Source organism: Buteo buteo, chromosome 15 (assembly GCF_964188355.1).
Source record: "Buteo buteo chromosome 15, bButBut1.hap1.1, whole genome shotgun sequence".
NCBI classification, from domain to species: Eukaryota; Metazoa; Chordata; class Aves; order Accipitriformes; family Accipitridae; genus Buteo; species Buteo buteo.
The window spans coordinates 11,202,524-11,222,102 of record NC_134185.1 but is presented as its reverse complement, the minus strand read 5'-3'; the positions used below and the strand labels follow the sequence as shown (position 1 = coordinate 11,222,102).

The following is a 19,579-nucleotide window of genomic DNA, read 5'->3' as shown; positions in this document are numbered from 1 at the left end:
GCTGGATGTCTTTGTTCTGCCAAGTACTAGGTGTTATTAGATTAACTCTTCCCAAATGAAAGCAGTGCAGTTCACCCTTAGAGATGAAAGATCCCAGAAATAATACCATGGAGTTGTCTTTAATGCATATTTGGAAAGACAAATAGAAAAAAAAATACTCCACACCTCAAAAAACCACCTGCAGGATTCTTAAATGCAAGACATTAAATTCTTAACATATGCAAAAGCACAGACCTAATAAAATGGGGAATACTGTTGCAAAAAATAGTTTCAAGTCATATTGCTTACCTGTTATTTAAATTTAAATTTGCAAGTTGTTGTACATCATCATTTTAGAGAAGCTGATGGCATAAGAATGTCATGTTAGTTTCCCTCATGAAAACTAAATAATTATACACACTGTACTGCAACTACTCAAGGATTTATATGGAGGCCTTTAAAAACAATGCTAAGAAAAAAATATTGATAGATATAAATCAATGCCTGGAGCACTACTTCTTGAGGTTATGCTCCATACATACATGAATTTGAAATAGTTTCTTTGGCTTGTGTGTCAGTTTAGGTAATACATCACAACGAAGAAACAGTATGTTGATGTCTCCTAACGGTTTCAGTTTGATGCTTAATTTAGGGAAGTCTTATGTAGAAACCACCTACAATATACAGTATGTCTGCATAAAGCCTGGAGTAAAACAATATTATGACATTTAAATGGCAGAGTAAATGGAAAAGGCCAGATATTCCCTGATTCTTAGTCACAATGGAAGCAAAGATTCCCCGGAAGAGCACCTTTTTTTTTTTTTTTTGCTGCCGTCCCTCCAGATCTGTGGTTTATGAGGTATTCATTCTCTAACAAAATAATAAATTAAAAAAAATTGACAGAGCTAGAAAATGGACTGAACATTCAAACAGATATGTAACTTCCTTATCAAGAAACTGAGACACACAATGTGGATATTTTGATAAAATGAGATGCCTTACTGAACATTAACAAATATATATATTCCTTGTACAGTCCTGCACAATAAGGAAGATGTTTTCCATAGTCAGTATTTCATGGTTTTTTTTAAACAGTTAATCTTCAATTATCATAGTTTTAGAAAGCAACTTAGATATTATTGATATACATTATTCAAAACTGGGGAATCAGGTTTGGATTTGTGGGAAAAGGTAAAAGCAGGAGTGCATGTGCCAGTACAGAAAGTACCCAATATGTTTAGTTACGCTAGCATAGATGTGCAGCTATTGTTTATAGCCAACTACTATGGTAAATTGAAATCTACAGTAAGGTATTCAGACTTTTTTTTTTTTTTTAAGATGGCTGAAGGACTGTGTAAAACAGAATGCCTCTCAGTCTTTGAATGGGCAATAAGAACCAAGGACATTACAGAGGAAAACTAACTGTAACTACACTTCACACCCTGTAAGTGTTAACTTTTGGCTGCAAGTATTTATTAGAGAAATGGTAGTTTGCTGATAGGAGGGGTTTTCTTAACTTCAGTAAAAGCATCAAGTAACTTTAACCCAGGAAAAATTGTGCATGAGGGTAACTATGAAACCAAGTATCTATTCGCTGAACAGAAAGCTTTTATTCTTACCCACAGTAACTAAAATCAAGCATTCTGCTTAATATCATATGCAGCACCTTACAGAGGTGAGCTTTTGTCAAGATTCTGAAGTTTTATTAATTTTAATCCCTCCATCTACACTTTGTCATCTTCTTAACTACCTTAATTTGTTACGCTTTGGAGAACTATCACTCTTCTCTGGACTATTTGTAATCAGAAGGATAAATAGCGTGTTTTACAGGAAAAGTACTTAAGTCTTACATGGGTTGTGACCTTCTTACCAAATTCTTAAAAGATTGTTACCTTCCCTGCAAGGAAGCACTTCAAAACCACATAGATTCTGAGGATATAGTAACAAAGCAAAAACGAAAGGGGAAAAAAAAAAGCCAAAAATTAAAATCAAGGACTGCAAAAACTCTGGTCACAAAAATAAAAACAGGAGAAAGACTGAAAATAGCCTTGAAAATCTAAGAGGTGCTTCCAACAGAAAAGGAATATGTTACTTTCCATGTCTACATGGGATAGGATAAATCATAGTAGTCTTAAATTGCAACGAGATTAGAGTTCAAGTTAAAACTGCAAGAGAGGGAAAAAAAGTTTGAAGGCAAAGATAACTGAGCTACAAGGTATTATCCAGGGAGTTTTTTGGAATATTTCTTACTGGAAACTTTGAGAACAGGTTAAACAAGCATTTGTAACTATGGCTTACCAATAATTAATCCTGCTTTGGAATCATGGTCTAGCTGACTAACTTTGAAACAGCAAAAATGTTATTAATGAAAACTTATAGTACAGAGCTCAGAAGTTCTATTGAAGACCAGCTCCAGTCTGGCATGATGCTGAGGCTTGATGCCATTACTGAGGACAAGGACTAAAAAATTAGGCACTGGTTAGACTTGCTCTAAACAGTGAGGTTGTTTTTTTCTAAACACATACACATTAATACTTCTAGATATGGAGACATACCATTTTATTTGAAAGCAAGACAATTCCCCTGACTCCCCAAAGTTTAACTTAAAAAATCAGGGGGTGACATTTCCACATGCCCCCCCCCCCCCCCCAGTCAGTAAGATGATAATGACTGTTTTAAGTGGCAGGTCTTATAGCGATGAAGGAGCACAAAAATGCCTGAGGCAGCTCAAAGTTTGCATGAGATGACACAGCGATGACAGTTGTTATTCTCCATGCACTTGGGAATCTGTGTGGCATACTATAGTTTAGTGGATTCCCTGTGATTTCTGGCAGCTGTACATCTCTCCCTGAATAGCAGATCATCTGGAGGTCACAGATACAAAAGCAAAATGGAAAAGTATTTGAGATTATGATGGAAATCTTACACTCTTGGTAATGTTTGTAGAAAGAAACTAGCAACTGTGAGACCAGGAAGAAACACAGTGTGGCAGAGGCAAATGCGCAAAGACATCAAAACAGAAGCTTTTAAGGGTTAGCTCAGTGTAGAAATCACTCACTGGACACAAAAGAAAACACTTTTTACTTAAGAAGAAGTTGTAGAATTTGTGCATACTCAAAAGAAGAGACAGAGACCTAGTTACACAGGAAATCATTAAACTGAAAGATCAAAAAATAGCAACCTTACCAACATTCACATTCCAGCAGTTTGTGACTATATTTATGTAAAGATCACTATTAGCTGTTGAGCCAAACAAAATCAAGGGTGGACGTCTACCTACACACTCAATGAAGAGTTCAATAAATGTTGCCTGGAGTTAAGAGACCAGGTGTGATATTAAGAAAAAGAGGGAATGTCTTCTAGCTGATGGTATTTTTCACTGTCAGTGAATACTATTCTTACGGTCACATCAGGAGGAAGTACATCACAACTGCAGGTGCTTGATGAAATAGCAAACAAACCCTTCAAAGACTGTGGAGGTCTTTATATACAGAATGACTCTTGGCAAGGGATCATACCCTAACTCCTACAGGAAAAAATAAAGAAGCCTACTGAAACACTTCTTTGTCATTGGATTAAGACAGACTAGGCTTGGATAAATCCAGAAGTTGCAGCTAAAAGGTTTAAGAAAGGCTTTATTTAAAAATTCTATGGACAGAAATGAAGATTATTTCTGTCATCTCAAGTCTGAAGAGGAAGCTGAGAATACAGAGACTAAAGGGGAGGAAGATGACGACAGTGGAGAGGGTGACAGCACCAGAAAGTTGTGAAGTCTGTGAGGTGTAAAAACTGAAAGCCAACTGTAGTAAGGTATACAAGAAAATAAGACTAACCTCCAATATAAACAAATCATTAGTGAAAGCTTTATAACTTTATTATGTATAAAAAAAGCTTTTTATGTAGAGCTATGCATGTTTGATTTTAGGAGGGACATCTTACATTCAGATTAGTACAGTATATATTCCCCAGCATTACCAAGATCTACTCTAGCATGTCAGCACAGAGAACAACAACAAAAAAAGGGTAGGAACTTAAGGTCCTAATACTTCACTAGAACCTCAACACACATAAAAATCAGTTTAAAACAGTAGGAACAAACTCTATGCAGTCATATCAGTTAAAAACAAGCTTTTTACAAAGAAGTTTTGGGGTTCCTTTTTAAGTAGGTAAAAACCTTTGCGCCCCTCAATTTTTCTGTCAGCATTACACTTTTGCTACTAGTGTTAAGAAGATCCTAGGTTACTACTGAGTAAACTGTCTACACTAGACGGACGTTAATGTGTCTACTAATGGCTAAGCACACTTGTTAACATATTTTAACACAGGATTTTTCTCATAACAGGCAGATATGACAAGACAACCAACAGATGAGACAAAAAGTACAGGCAAAGTTATTGAGGAAGGACTGCACAACAGTCCAAATATTTTCTTACGTCTTTGATATAGGTCACTATATGTTGACAACTGGTACCTTAGTACAACAAACGTAACCACCTTACAGTTTTGGAGAATTTGTACCACAAACTACAGCAGGAGAGAAGGGGGGAAAAAAACCCAACTCCAAAACCCACAAACCAAACCCAGAAGCAGATTCAGAAAAGAGATGGAAAGTCAAAAATAACAATGGAGGGAAGACTAATAAGCTTGAAGATGAAACATGTCAACTATAGAAAAATAGTCAGGATAAGTAGAGGTACCACAAAGATTTCACAGCTAACTAGCAACAAAAGAAAATTTGTTACCAACCTGCAGTCTGATATTTAAGAAATTCAAGGTTACATTGGTAACTGGAAAGGAACACAGCCCATAGTGAAGAGCTCTGATATATCCATCAGCATCATGTTCACCTAGCTCTCAGGGGAAAAACCCAAACATTTTGATCTTCTCTAACTGAATACAATCAACAGATCACCTTTAAGAACAAAGTTTGAAAAGACTCTAATCAGCCACCACATGGTGACAAGAACAGCAATCTTTCTTTGGACTATTCTGAATTCTTGCAAAATTCACACTTTCAATTTTTAGTCACTACAGCTGAAGATACTTGTTTTGTCTGCCCCAGTCTGCACACATATTGTTTGTGACAACATAACTGTTTGTCACAGATTTGCTAATTACCAAATTGCAACAGAAGAGTATGAATCACAATTAAAAAGTCATTTTACATATATCCGTACGGATGTGAATTTCACTTGATAACAATTAAAAATAATGCTATTGCATGCTGACAACAGAGAACACAACTACATTCACACAGATATGGTACAGGATTAAGGTCCAGTCTATAATCCCCTTAAAATTTAAGAATAATTGAATCATTTCAGAGTGCCATCAGCAGCAAAACACAAAAATATTTACAGCTAATGAAATGCTGTATATAAAATACATCAAAGTAAACTTTATTCTTACAAGAGAAGAAAACAGTTCTATAATATTTTCTGTCTTGTTTTTCTGTGTTTGTAACAGTCGTTCTACGCTGTTGGGTTATAAACATTGAAACAGTTCAAACTGAGATTTTTCAAAACCAGATAAGGCATTTGGCTGTACATCTCCCGCTTCATTTAATGAGAGTACTTAAATCCCTTCTTCGCCTTTGAACCTAAGGATGTTTCAACGCTGTACTGCATATTCTTAACTTCCTTCTGTATGAAAATATGCTTATTTCTTGAACATTATGCTACCTACTTTATAAACAAACAAACAAAAAAATTAAAAAGTCGATTTATGGCAACAAGCTATGTAGCTGCTGGGCTCGAGAGTCACTACCTGGCAAAATAAAATAAGGACACAAGACTTTCCAAGTTCTGTGTAGTTATTTCATGCCTAGAAACTAGGCATGAAAAAAAAAAAAAGCAGGTGAAATCATACAGAGATAAATACTAAAATATTTCTTCAGCACTGCACTTCCAGACTTAAGATACAAATAAGACTCTAAGTTTTGTATATATGACCAGTCAAATTATTCTTTCATGCACATATATTCAAAGACTTTATTCTAGAAATCATGGCAGATGCCTTTAAACTGTTATTTAAAAGAGATTTCTGAGATGGCTTTTACTATTACATGAATTTTCTATAACCTCTGTCATGCAGTGCAAGCTAAGTAGCTAAGCCTACTATCTGAATTGTGAATACTATTTTGTGTTAGCCCCAATAAAGGATTAAAACTGTAAAAGAGGCTGAATAAGTATTTTGGCACCATGAGCACAGGTGAACAGATTTAAAAATCTCTGTTGAACCAGTATAAAAAATGTCTGCCAAACACCACCACTATTTAATACATTAAGCATCTGTTTAGACCTTAGTTTGAAATTTGAAAAGCAGGATCTTTCAATATTGAATGGCATGTCTCAACTCTCAGTGTTACACATTAGTCTTCAGCCTGCAAAAGAGATGCAGCCTTCCTATAAATCTTGGTGTGGACAAGACAGTAACTCATTTCAAAACAGCATGGATTTTTATCTAAGTCAGTTTCTACACAACTGTTTTGTCAGTGAGACTTATTTTTAAAAGGTGTATGTTTAAAGGAATTAGTAAGCTTGGGCCTTAAAATGGACTTCTGCAACAGCCACTAAAATAGTAAGAATATTAATTTTTGTTAAACTTCAGATCAATGAAGCCACTCACTAAGCACATGCAACCATAATTTCAGTGATAAATCAGCTTTAGACACCAGTAATCTACTCTGTACATGTCAAGGATGGTGCCTTCATTCCCACCTACCCAACTACTTCGGTTCAATGAACAGCTCATTCACAAGTTAGAAGTCGAGCTGGAGCCAGGAAAGCCAGATTTCCACCCCCCAGCGTATGAATTTAAGAAAGCAGGCACAAAGATTAAATAGACTGAGAACACAGTGATCTGAACCAACATAAACCAATCTCGTTTCTGTGCATCTACACGGACATTCTACTCAAATACCATAAGATAAAATTTGACCAGAGAAAAAGAACCTGAAATACAGCTCCTGTACATATATGAAATAAAATACGAGAAAGGAGTATGCTTAAAATATTTAGTCGCGCATCTCCCTGGTTAGCAAAAAGTAGAGCCCAGTTTAATCCAGAAGTGACAGACATGTAAATTAGCATGCTACAATGGCTACCACCAAGAATTAGCTCTTTAAGAAAACAGATAGAAAATCACAAATAAAAGACAATTCAAACCGACCATGCGAATTCACTCTTTTCAGTTCCACCTTTTAACAATTTGCCTGCATTCCATGAATGGGTGACAGTAATGTGTAAACAAGCATCATCACTTTTGTCAGATAGACTATTAAACACATAGTAAAGCCACAGAAGTAGGGGTTTCTATGAATTTCTGTGGCCTAAAATATTTAAGAACTTGTTTTATACGTTGTGTCACACCGATGCGAGCTGAGAAAGGACATCCAAGAGAAATCAGGGCAACGTATGGACACATACGTGACTAAAATGGAGCAGTTCAACTGTAGAGCTAGCACCACGAAGTTTGTTTGGAAAGGCACACTCGGCAGGGTCACCAGTTCAGAGGAGACACCTGCAAACCCCTCTGCTTCAGGACCAGCCCAAGCCCTCGGGAAGCAGGCCTTTTCCCCGACGGCAGCCACAGCCAGAATAATCACACACAATGGTGCGTCGAACAGGGCCAGCTCAGGAGCCCTCTCCCGAGGTGGGATTGCGCTCCCTTGACAGGGCGAGAGAGCAGCATCGCAGACCCACAGACCTGCCACCATCACTTCGTTTAGTCCACCACCGCTCCACCGCCTTCCCTTTCCCCAGGATGGCAAGAACTCCGCTATCCCTCCAGGGGACGAGATAGGGAAGGGAGAGGGGCAGGGGCGGGGGGGGGACCGGGGCACGGAGCAGGAGCCCCGCGGAGAGGGGACCCGGGACGGACTTTCAGCTCCTCCCCGGCCCCTCGGCGGAGAAGCGGAGCCCCCATCTCCCGGACCGCCGCCTCCCTCGCTTCGCCTCCAGGGGAGGAGGGGTGCCGGAGGGAAGGGGACGGGGAGGGGGGGGGGACGGGGGACGGGGGCCCTCGGTCCGCCACCGCCAGGAACAAAGGGCCCTTCGATAAGCCGAGCCGCAGAGCACAACAAAGGGGCCTAGAGACCGCGAGAACCGGGGCGGCCGCCGGGGAGGGGGGGGGAGGAGAGGCGGGGGAAGGGGATTACAGGCCCGGCCGGAGCGGCTCCCGGCGCAGGGAAGGGAAAGGCGGGGGGGGGGGGGGGGGGCGGGCCGCCTCATCTCAGCCCACAATGAGCGGCGGCAGCGGCGGCGTCAATCGCCCCGCGGCGCCCGGCCCGGCCCGGAGCACTAACTCCCGGCGTCGTTCGTCCCCCCCCCCACCCCCCCGCCCCCAGCCCGGGCCAACCGCCCCACCGGGCCGTTGGCTCCGGCTCCCCCCGGCGCCCCGGCGGGGGCGGCGCTGCTGCCGCCCGCCCCCCCGCGCTCCCTCTCACCCGAGCACACACGCAGACACACTCGCGCACACACACACACTCACTCACTCCTCACACAGCCCGCGGGGGAGGGGAGAGCGCGGGCGGGGGCAGGGAAGGGAAGGGAAGAGGCGGCCTGACCTGGCAGAGCTGCTTGCAGTACTCGGTAGCCGCTTGCACCGCCGGCTCGGGGCTCTCCCGCAGCCCCGTCTCTAGCTCCACCAGCCGCTCCCGCAGGCGCCGCAGCTCCAGGAGGTCGCCACCTAGGCTACCGCTCTCCTGCTCGGCCTCCTCGTCCGCCATCTTCGCACCCCGCTCCGTCGCGTACGCAGCCCCCCCCCCACCCCCCCCTCCCTTCCCTGCCTCGGCCTCCCGGCCCCCCCCGCTCCGTTTCCAGGTCACGTGATTACACAATGCCACGTTCCGGGGAGGGGTCACGTGCCGGAGAAAGACGGGGGGGGGAGGGGGGAGGAGGGGGGAGCGCGCGCGCGCGCGCGCTCTCGCGCTCTCTCTCGCGCTCGCTCTCTCTCTCTCTCCCCGTCCCCCGCGGCGCAGGACCCGGCCGGGGAGGGGCGAGAGCGGGAAGGGGGCGCGCCTCCGCGCGTCACGTGACGCGACGCCACGCGCCCGCCGGCCGCGCAGGCCACGTGACGGCCCTCTCCGCCCTCCCGCCGACGGGTTTTTGGCGGCAAAAGGCAGCAAATGGCGGTGGCCTGGGCGTGAGGGGGAGGCCCTGCCTCTCGGGGCCGCCGCGGGAGAAGGGCCTCGCCGGGGCAGCCCTCGAGCTCCAAAGGCGGGGACGGTTTACGCGTGGCCTGGTTGTGCCGGGGCTGCGTCCCTCTGGCTGGCCGTCGTTGTGTGGAGCGAGGCTGAGGTTCTCCCCAGGGGCCTGAATCGGTTATTTCCTGCCCCCTCCAGCCTGAGAGTGCCGGGGAGCACCAACTGCTGCTGGGTCAGTCACGGTCAACGCCACTGGAATTTTGTTGCACGTCGTTCCCTCTTCTTTCTTCCTTTGCAGGAAGTAATGGGGTGCGTTAGCCTCAAGGGCGCCACTGAGTTGTCTTCTTCATACCTGGGTCATCCTACTTTTAATATAATTGGAGGTGAGAAGTATGGCTTTGCTCTTCAAATGAAGGAATTGAGATCTGGAGGTTCTGGAGAGCTTTGTTGCCTATGCGGTCCTGGTGCTAGGCTTAGCTCCCTCTCGCACACTGGTGATGTCCTCAGAACAGTAGAAAGCTCCAGTGATGGGCATTGACCTCCCCGGCATCCGTCTGAGAAGCTGAAGAGACTCTTTCACCTGTCGCAAGTATTGGAAATACTGGAGATTGGCCTGAGGCATTGAATCTGACGAGGGGGAAAACATGGACCTGATGGGCACTGAATTGGCATGGATACATGTTTTGCAGTCTTCTAGGCTGTATAGGTTGGCATGTGTTGACAGCTTCACACCCTTTGCGTTGCCAGTGTTCATCAAGGAAGCAAGGAGGAAATGTGTTACTGCAGGAAGAGCGCTGTCTGTTGGGACTGGATCGTTTCTCTTAACCAGCAGCGAGAGAAGATGCACTGTGTTAAGCTGGGCATTTCACATCATCTGGAAAATGAGGAACACTGTGGTATTTTGCGCTAACTTAAATAGGGTGTAACACTTCTTTGGCTGGAAGAGACTGTAGCTGCAGACTCCTCAGTATGTCAGTCAGTCTTGCTCAGACCCAGGTTTAATACAATATCCTACACCCACTAACTTATTTTGTATGACCATTGGACTGATTTGATGATTATGTTTGTTGGTTGTTTTTTTTGTCACAATGGAGAAGTGGCGCTACCTACTTCTTGCATACAGTTGAAACCTAAGGTGTATGGTGGAATGAATGCTAAATCGGAGCTGGAAAGGCAAGAAGTTCCTCCGAGATTGCAGAAACCTTAGTCTGCAAGTGTAGACGTTCACAGTGATAGTACTGAATACACAACATTTTGGAGACAGGGCTGGGGATCTGGTCCAAAAATGACAGTGTTTCAGGTCATAGCAGTAAACCCAAAGTGGTATGTTTGTAGTTTCACATACAGGTAGCCAAGTAAATATCTTATTTGCCATTGCAAGCCTGAAACTTTTTGAGTTTCTGATTTTTACCGTACATGAAACCCATTCTGTTCCAAGCACAAGAGAAAACTTTCAGCTTTCCCATTTAAGGCTTAATGTAGTACCAGCAAAATCTGACTGGTTTGCATATATTCCTCGCCACCAAACTGCCTGTAACACCAGTACTAATGAGTGATGCAAATACTAGGAACAACTGCAAAAAGACCTATTTATTCTTTCTCAATCACTTAATTTATCTGTAGGAGCTAAAATAGCTTCTCCTCTGGATAACTCTTCCAGTCCTATATTGTGCTATTTGTAATTATTTTCACTTAAGGGTAAACCACAATAGCCAAATTCATATTCATAGTCTGTCCTTGTTTTAGCTTGCTGTCTTGTTTCCTCCTTGCCCGGAGGGTTTTCTGAATTGAGCCCAGGCCAGGAATGAAAGAGAAATGTGGAGCATGAGTTTCTTGCTCATGCAAAAGAGTAGCACTCGGGGATGGTAGGGTGAGGGTTGCCTGTTTTGTTGTCATCAGGATCAAGTGGAAAGGAGCCTGTCCACGACACCTACCCTGAAGAGGACTTGCACTTAGGCCTCCGGGGGCTTTGTGCAAGGGCGGATTCCTGTCTTTAATCACGGTTCACAGGCATTTAATTGCTAAGCTTATACCTAAGAGACCAAAGAAGGAATTAGTAAGTACAAGGAACGACCACAAACAGCGATGAATAAGGCAGCTCTTTTTTTCTTGTTTGACAACAGTGAAAATATGATGACAGTTACTGAGGCAAGCGTGGCAGTGGCCTGAGGAAAAAAATGCTGGGCACAACCAAATACAAACCTGTGGTACTCGTCCTGTCTTTGAGTCCTGACAGAAACTACACTGCGGTAGGTAGAGCTCATGGAAGAGAGGAGCTGGTGCTTGACAGTGACAGAAGAGAAAGAGATTGCACAGAGAAGACAGTCTTTTCAGATACCTGTTTTCTCCATGCACTTGTGGGGCAGACTATGCAACAGTGAAAGCGTGTGAATATAAGAGAGACGATGCTTACTGTTTCAGGGGAAATACAGTCAAGGAAGGCATTTGCTGTACTGGAAAATATAGAGGAGAAAGAAGCAGAGGAGAAAGATGCATGTGTGGGGAAGGACAATGAATCCCATGTGGGGAAAAAAACCCAAACAAACCCAACCAAAACAGTCCAAGGAATAAAAGAGGGTGGAGACTGTGAGAAAGAACAGAAAAAGAATGGAAGACTGGAAGGGGAAGGACTGAAGTTTTACACCAATACAAAGATGGAATTTCTTGTTAAGAGAAATTGACAGGCTTATTACTAGGGTGTGTCAGAAATAAAGATTTAAGATAAGGGCTTGTGGCAGTAAAGATTCCTCCTCATCAAAAATTCCTTTGGGATTCAGATACACTCTTCCCCACTCTCTTGCCATTTCCTTGACTGACTCAGTATTTCCACAGTGTGGCGTTTTCCTAGCTCCACACTTTGATTCTCACGTCTCAGATAAACGTGTCATTAAGAGGAGTCATATCCTATGGCTCTTCAGATACCCTGGTTGTATGTTTGGGGATGCTGGGCCTGGCTAGAGTTGCATAAGAGAAAAAGGACTCTTCATGATCTAAGGTCACCTGCATGTGGGTTATTTACCTATCAGTGGTTTGAAATAGCTTGTAAAAAAAGAAACCAGTTATGTGATGTCCCACTGTTGGTTTTAAGATGCTGGAAGAGGAAAATCAAGCAAATAGCAACAGGCGTACAAGAGGTTAGGACAATGGACAGCAAGGAGAAAGAGGTGGAATAGCGATGAGAGTGTTGCTTAGACTGTATGTAGCCGATTGTTGGAAGGACAGGTATTAACTCTTCCAGGGAGATTGTCGTGTTAGCAAGAAACAACTGTGATGTTTGTATATCATTGGAGCTCAGACAACAAAACTAGATCCTTTAGGGGTAAGAGAAGATATGACAATAGAAATTAGGACAGGAACACACAAATATTAAAACACTCATGCTGTTTGGGAGGCAAAGGGGATTGATGGAGGACTAGAATTTGCAGTGCGAGAGATTTTAAAGAAAGAAACAGAGATAAGAAAGATAAAGTAGAACTTGTAAGAGTCAGTATTGAGAAAATGTGGTAAAGAGCTTCTGTTAGCATGAAGATGTACTAGAGATGTTTGGGTTCAAGTCTGGAGAGAATTAGTTTTCGTAAGATTATTAGGAAAAATACCACTTGGAGCAAAATAGGTTGATAAGTAAGTTCTTGATTTCAAAGGTCGAACTTCAAGAAATTAAGGGAATGAGTTAGTGATGACAACTGCGTCTAGGTGGTCGAGGACTTGCATGTGGAGAAGCCTTGGCATCTGTCAAGTCTCTCTGCAAAAAAGTATCTGGAATTCATATCTCAAACAAGAGGGACAGTCAGTCCCAGCTGGATAAATAGCCACTTTGAAAGGGTTATTGGGGACAATCAAAAGCTTGAAAGGAATGGAACAAAATGATTGCTTGAAAAATATTAAAAGAAGGGTAAGAATAAAGTGAGAATTGTCAGAAGCCCAGCTGAGTTTCCTTACAAAGGAAATTGAAGCAGGGGCTAATGAGAGAGAAGATATGAAAACAAATGTTTCAACATTTGAGATGAAAGCAAAAAAACCTATCGCATACCCATCTGAAACATCAGAAGATCTTTATTCAGCCAGAAATTTCCATTAATGATGTAGGTACAAAAATATAAGCTGTAATAATGAAATGTGCTGATGTCAGAAAATAGTGAGACACTTTCAATATGAGAGGGATCAAGACTGGATGACCTTGAAAACCTAAATAATGGAATGGATTAATTTTAATAACACAATGTGCAAGGAGACCGATAGCAGTACTTTCTGCTGGGGTGGGAACCTCATTAGTTGGAAGTGACAGTAGGTAGGAAGTGCTCATTGTATTAGTTGACGATGACCAAATCAGATATGATCCAGCTGCAAAAAAAGTTACTAAAATCACATGACATGACAGGTCAGGTATTTCCATTAGATATTGCAGATAAAAACGTTGGTCTCGTCACATCTGAAGCAATTTGTGCAATTCTGGTCGCTATTATTCAGAAAATATTAGATCGCGCTGCAGGAGGTACAGAGGAGGACTCGAAGGATGATCAGTAAAATGGAGAATCTGTTTTATGAGAGGAGAAAAAAATTATTCATTTAGCTTAGTGAAACAAATGGTGAAAAGAAGTGTGATTTCAGTCTAGAAACACTAAAAGTAAACATCAGGACAAAAGCTTTTCAAGCTAAAGGGTGGTACTGTGTGAAGAAAAATTGGTGTTAACTGCTTGCTGAATATGTCAAAACAGACATAGCTATCACATTAGACAATAAATAGTGCTATTTCTAAGGCACTTATGTGTTCCTCCACAACATTGCAAAAGAAACTTTATGAAAACAGTAAAATGGTAGATTTGTGTAAGGGGATCTGATCATGAAAATTGATTGCAAATGAAATATGAATTCCAAAAGGGGGAAGAAAATTAATCCCATGTAGTCACATCATTCTTAATGATACTGCTGGCTTCTGTCAAGGCTGGGGCCATTTTCACCCGTATTCAAAATCACTGATGTAGGGCTATATATTGCTCGGTAATCAAAGTGGTCTAAATTTCCCACAGCAAGAAAAAAAACCCAACTGTGCAGAGTGTGGTCTGGAGGTCTTCTGCATGAGCTGGGAGGAGGAGAGGAAAAAGTTTTTGCAACATCCACTTTAAGGTTGCATGAAGAATCTTTCTGTTCCAGAGGGAGCAAATTAATGACAAGGGAGGACAGCACATTTGAAAATACAGCCTGGGTCATGACTTGAGCTGTTTTCTCAAAAGGGAATCTTACAAAATAGTTTCAGAGCTATCTTAAAAGCAGGGGAGTGGTTGTGTTCTCATTTTACATAATATAATACAAACCACAATACTATTACCTGTAATTAATGGTGCCTTTCTACCTTTCCAATTGTCTTTTCTTTTTATCGTTTTCTTTTGTTCTCTTCCCAATGCACACTGCCTTAATCCTCAATAGTTTTATTCTTGTTGAGATGGATATGGGATGGATATGTTTTCCCATCATTGCATTCTTGTCTTCATTCCTTTCCCCATTTGACAAGATAGGTGTTTAAATTAGGATTCCACGGAAACACTTTTTTTTTTTTTTAATTTTGTGTCTAAGAACTGGTTCTTTTTCATGAGCACAGAATAAAAGGGATTGGGCATCAAGATAGGGCAGTTGTTGTGAACAACTCAGGGAGGGTGGGGAGAGAGTTTATTTAAATTAACAACTGCAAATATCCCGCTAAGAGGTAAAGGAAGAATTTGCTGGTAGGTGTGAGGTCAATTAAAAGAAGTTTTTGTTTTTCATATTGATCTGCATTCTGCATTCCTGACTCTGTGATTTAGCTGGTTTATAATCAGTTTATTACCTAGTAGTGGCACACAGCTCTTCGCTGTGATAAAGGATAAAAATGCTTCTCAAGAATATGTTTTACAGCAACCTATTTCTTTTTAAAAAGAGTATATAATTGAATTTTTCAGCAAATTAATACTGAAAACCTTTCGTGTAATACAGATCCCAGTGTCAATAGAAGGAAAAAAAGGTACAGCCTGCAAAGGGCAGGAGGGGCAGGTAGAGGGATGGATTTTAAGCATGGGTAGTATAAATGCTCTAATCCCTTACCATTCTCTGACTGATGATGAACTACACGTACTGCCTGTTCCAGCAATATTGATTGCAATCAGATGATAAAATCATTGCACAGAGAAAGAAACCACTGCAGTGAAAATGAAAAGATGGAAATGTAATGAATTCTTGATTAAAAAAATGATTTCTTGGAATAAAACGAAAAACTCATTCTTACAGCTGAGAGTTAGTCATGGGAATAACAAAATCCTGAAAAAATATAACCATTTTAAAATAAAATTCATTTAAAATTATGTATTTATCTTCAACAGCCATCCCACACTTTTCATCAACATTCCTTATGCTGCAAATTTTCCTCACACACAGCTTTAGCTTTACTTACAATTAATCCACTGGTATTATAGTGATGGAGATTCTTGCTGGAATGCATTAACTTCCTCCGTTAAATCCCCCCTGAGGCAAACCACTTGAAAAATATTTCCTTTGTCTAGGACACACAGTTTAGTAGCTCTCTTCTTACAGTGAGATAGCAGTTCTTTTTGCAGTGATTTAGGTATACTATTCAAATACAAAAACTGCATTAAATTATGTTACATTAAAAGATCTGAGACATGCATTCCATTACTTAGGCACCATTGTGTAAGGGAAAAATGTAGGTCTGATCCTGTAGTCGTTCAAGCCCATGCTTACAGAAACACTGAATCGTTGCGATGTGGAGTTGCAATAATGTAGAGTTGTTAGGAATTGAGTATCTTTTGGCTTACACAGACCAAACAGGCCTTTCAAACTCACTGATGACCATGTACACCTTATTTTTATTAGTCATGCAAACAAATTTGCTACACGCTATTTCAAAAGAAGTAGGATCAGGACTTCTGGAAGGAAGATTTCACAGCCTCTGAAATAGCCTGTTTCAATGCTTTGCAATCCTAACTGAATGGATTCATAATACCCAACTTAAATCTCTGCTGCAAATTCATCTGATCTTTGTCCTTCCTCTAGTTGTCACGGTGGAACAATGGCCACAAATCTTTTATGGCAGCTTTCTACATTTTGGAATGCTGCTATAATGTTCCACCTTGATCTCTTCATTTCTCAATTTACGGCTCTATTTCTAAGTTGTGTAAACTCCGTTCCTTTAGCTTTCCTCACAGTTGATGTTTCCTAAACTCTCCTTGCTGTCATACTTCCCCCGCAATGGATTGCCATTATCTTTCTTGGGAGTACAGTGACCAATGCCAAACCCAGTGCTACACTTGCTGGGACTTTGCCAGAGCTGAGTTAAGTGGAATAATTACTCTTTGTGTCATCTATTACATTGTTGACTCTTTAGTTTGTGATCTCCCACATTGTTTTCTGCCTACACGGCCATTTCCTATTCTATACTTAACTTTCTTCGTTCGTTAGATTTCTCTTTCCAAAGCGTTATCTGGTTTGTATTTTGTCTGGTTGATTTTAGGCTGCTTCTTGAATTTTTGAGGCCCGTTTTTAGTGCTATTTCCATCCTTCGAAGCACTTTGCCACTTTCCCCAACCTGATGTCACTACGAAACTGTGGCAGCACACCCATGTGCCATCGCCCAGGCTGTTAATGGAAGCAGGGAATAAAACTGGCCTCAGGACAAAGTCCTGTGGCTCTCCTCTGGATTACCTCTGGAACGCACTGTCATGGCTTACTTAGGAAAATGCTGTGTGGGACAGTGTCAAAAGCTTGTCATTGTCAAGATGCATCATATCTGCTATTTGCACTTATTTGCAAGAGCAATTATCCTGTCAGGGAAGGAGATTAGCATCAATTGATAGGATTCTTTTCATGACAAACCAGTTTCGACTGTTTTTTAATAATTATCATCATCTTCCAGGTATTTACAAATCCTTCATTTAATAATTTGTTCTGTTTCAAGGGATAAAAGTTAGGCTGAAGTGCTCTATCCTCTCTTTTTAAAAATAAGTATTGCATTTATACTTTGAACCTTCCTTGCTTGCTGTTATTTCTTGATCATCAGTGATAAAAACATTACTTCAGCTATTTCTCTGAACATTCATGGTGAAGTCATCACAGCCCACTAATTTAAACACCTCTAACTTTTTTTCCCCCAGTATCATGGGATCAAGGGCTGGGCTCTCTGAGCTTGTACTTGACGATTCCGATACCATTCTGCAGTGTGTGTGCTTAGTGTCAAAAAAATTGTTGTAATCAGCAAAGCATGTGTGCTTGTGTACATCCCTGCTCAGCCAGCATGTAAGTGCATGATTAAATGCTTCTGAAATCACTGGGACTTGCTACATTGCTGAAGTTAATGAGACTTCACACCAGTGGTTGCTCTGCAAACAACCGCAGACTGCTCAGTCGGGGACCTGGTGTGATCCCCTGCCCTAAATTGTATTTGAATGTCTACTTGCTGTTGGAAATTCTCTCTCTCTCCGCACACCAGGATAGAAGGAGACCGTGTTGGTGGGGAAGGAGGGCAGAAGTGAGCGTAGTCACCGCCGGGCACGAGTGGGTTGCCTGCCAAGGTGTTAAACCTAGGGTGTGTGCCAGCCTACCCTCGAGCACCGAGTCTTGTCTGTGGCCTCGGGCAGATTGATCGGGTGAGCTCCACGCCGAGCAGGGAAGCACGTGCAGAGGTGCCTAAGCTGTGCTGGTCCCAGGTACGGGAGCAATACAGTTGCACTGGGATATCTCTGTGACTCTGGTGACAAGCCTTGCTTCTCAGCTGACCTTAGTAACTCAGATGTGGCAGCACGCTGCTGTGTCTCTACTTCTTTTGGGACTGAGCTGGTATGTTCCTACGGGGCCATACCACTCGGGTGGATGTCCTGGTGCCATTCGGTGCCTGCAGAATGCCTTCTAGATCCTGTGTTGATACCCTCCTTGGCCTTTTTTAACCTGCTTGCAGAACCTCAGCATCCATAGTGATGCTCTGAGGAAAGCTGTAGTGGTTGAAATAGGGAATAGATAGAGTAAATTTAGGCAGGCTGCTAAAAAGTGAGTTTTTGGTCTTTGGGTCTTGCTGTGAGCTTTATCTGGCCAAATGTAAGAATTTGCAGTGCAGCTGTAGATGCCTACGTCTGAGCTAGTTGTCTAGGTTCCCCTTATAACCAAGGAGAGTGGTCAGTTTACCTTGTCCTGAAGTAGTTGTCAAAAATAGTGCCTTTTTTCTCTTTTGATTCTGAGGGAATCTAGACAGTCAGCTCAGGTGTCTATATGGCATTGCAGTTGCCTGCGTTCGATCAGACAAATCTCAGGCTTATTCAAGTGAATTTTGCAGAATGTGTGTAGCCATACCCTCAAAGATACATACCAAATATGGTGAATAATGAAAGTATCAGTTCTTATCCATGCCTGCTTTTTTTCTCATTTCTCTTCCCCACTCTTTCCTCTGCATTCAATTTTATTTTGTTAGACTTTAATTTGCTGGACTGATGAATCACTTTCTCCGTGGTTAGTGCTTGGTTTATTCCTCATTTGTAGATGGTACTGATTGCAACTTTGTATGTAGGTTTTGGTTGAGTGGGAGGGGAAGCATGTGCATAGGATTTAAACTTCTTGGAAACATTTTCTAGACGACCACCCCAATATCTTGTGACCCAGCAGTGGTTCACAGACAGCAGGATGAGTAAGTCTAATATAAATTGAAGGTAGGCACAGAGGACTCTTCTGTAGACCCCAGGAAACAGAAACCATTGCTCAATACATTCCCTGTCCTGCCTGTTTGCACAGAGCAATTCTGTAAGTTGTGCTTTGAAGACTACTGGTCACATGTCTGAGTCCTAATTCATGATTTGCTTAATATAGCTTTTTAAAGCACACTGCTATGGGTATCAGGGCTGAAAAAGTTCCCAAGGACATTGCTTCCTCTGTTTCACTGCAACATTGGTGGAAGAGCTAAAGCAGACAGCCAGGAAACTGTTAAAACACAAAGACATTGGCACTGAGCTTTACTTTTCCCTGTCAGAGTGAGCTGATTTCACACACACGACCCTTTAAACCAATAAATCAATGGCAAACTCGTGACCTTATTTGCTGTAATGAATCAGTTGTGTTGCCATGTTCTGCAGCATATCAAACAGCAGCAAATCTGGTTTCACTGGCCAGTGCACTCTTTTTACTGCCTGCTTTTGTGCTGCAGTGAAGCTCTGTTTAAAATAAAAAATGTATGTTTCAGCTTGATAAGGCATATCAAATATTAACATTTGTTACCTAGTCATACTTCACCCGGCAGTATTTGGTACTAGCCAGTAGAAGTAGCAAAGTTGTGCTATCTCTGAATTTCCTGTCTAACATTTAGATATGGCATTTTAAATGTTTAGAAAAATACCAAAACAGCTCTAGAGGATATTCCCAGGAAAAAATACAGTCAGTTAGTGAATGGTGGCATTGAAGTGTTTTTATTAGCTTGCTTGCTAAAACCCC

The 19,579-nt window shown here is 42.0% G+C and overlaps 1 protein-coding gene across 1 annotated transcript in view; it reads right to left on the bottom strand.

The window, feature by feature from the left end:
- ZNF292 (zinc finger protein 292) overlaps positions 1 to 8,737 on the bottom strand; it is a 56,019-nt gene extending 47,282 nt beyond the window's left edge. Inside the window, exon 1 of the mRNA XM_075046569.1 lies at positions 8,546 to 8,737. Coding sequence (XP_074902670.1) covers positions 8,546 to 8,707 — 162 coding nt within the window. The 5' untranslated portion in view covers positions 8,708 to 8,737. The remainder of the gene's footprint in view (positions 1 to 8,545) is intronic.
- Between the last annotated feature and the right edge of the window lie 10,842 nt (positions 8,738 to 19,579).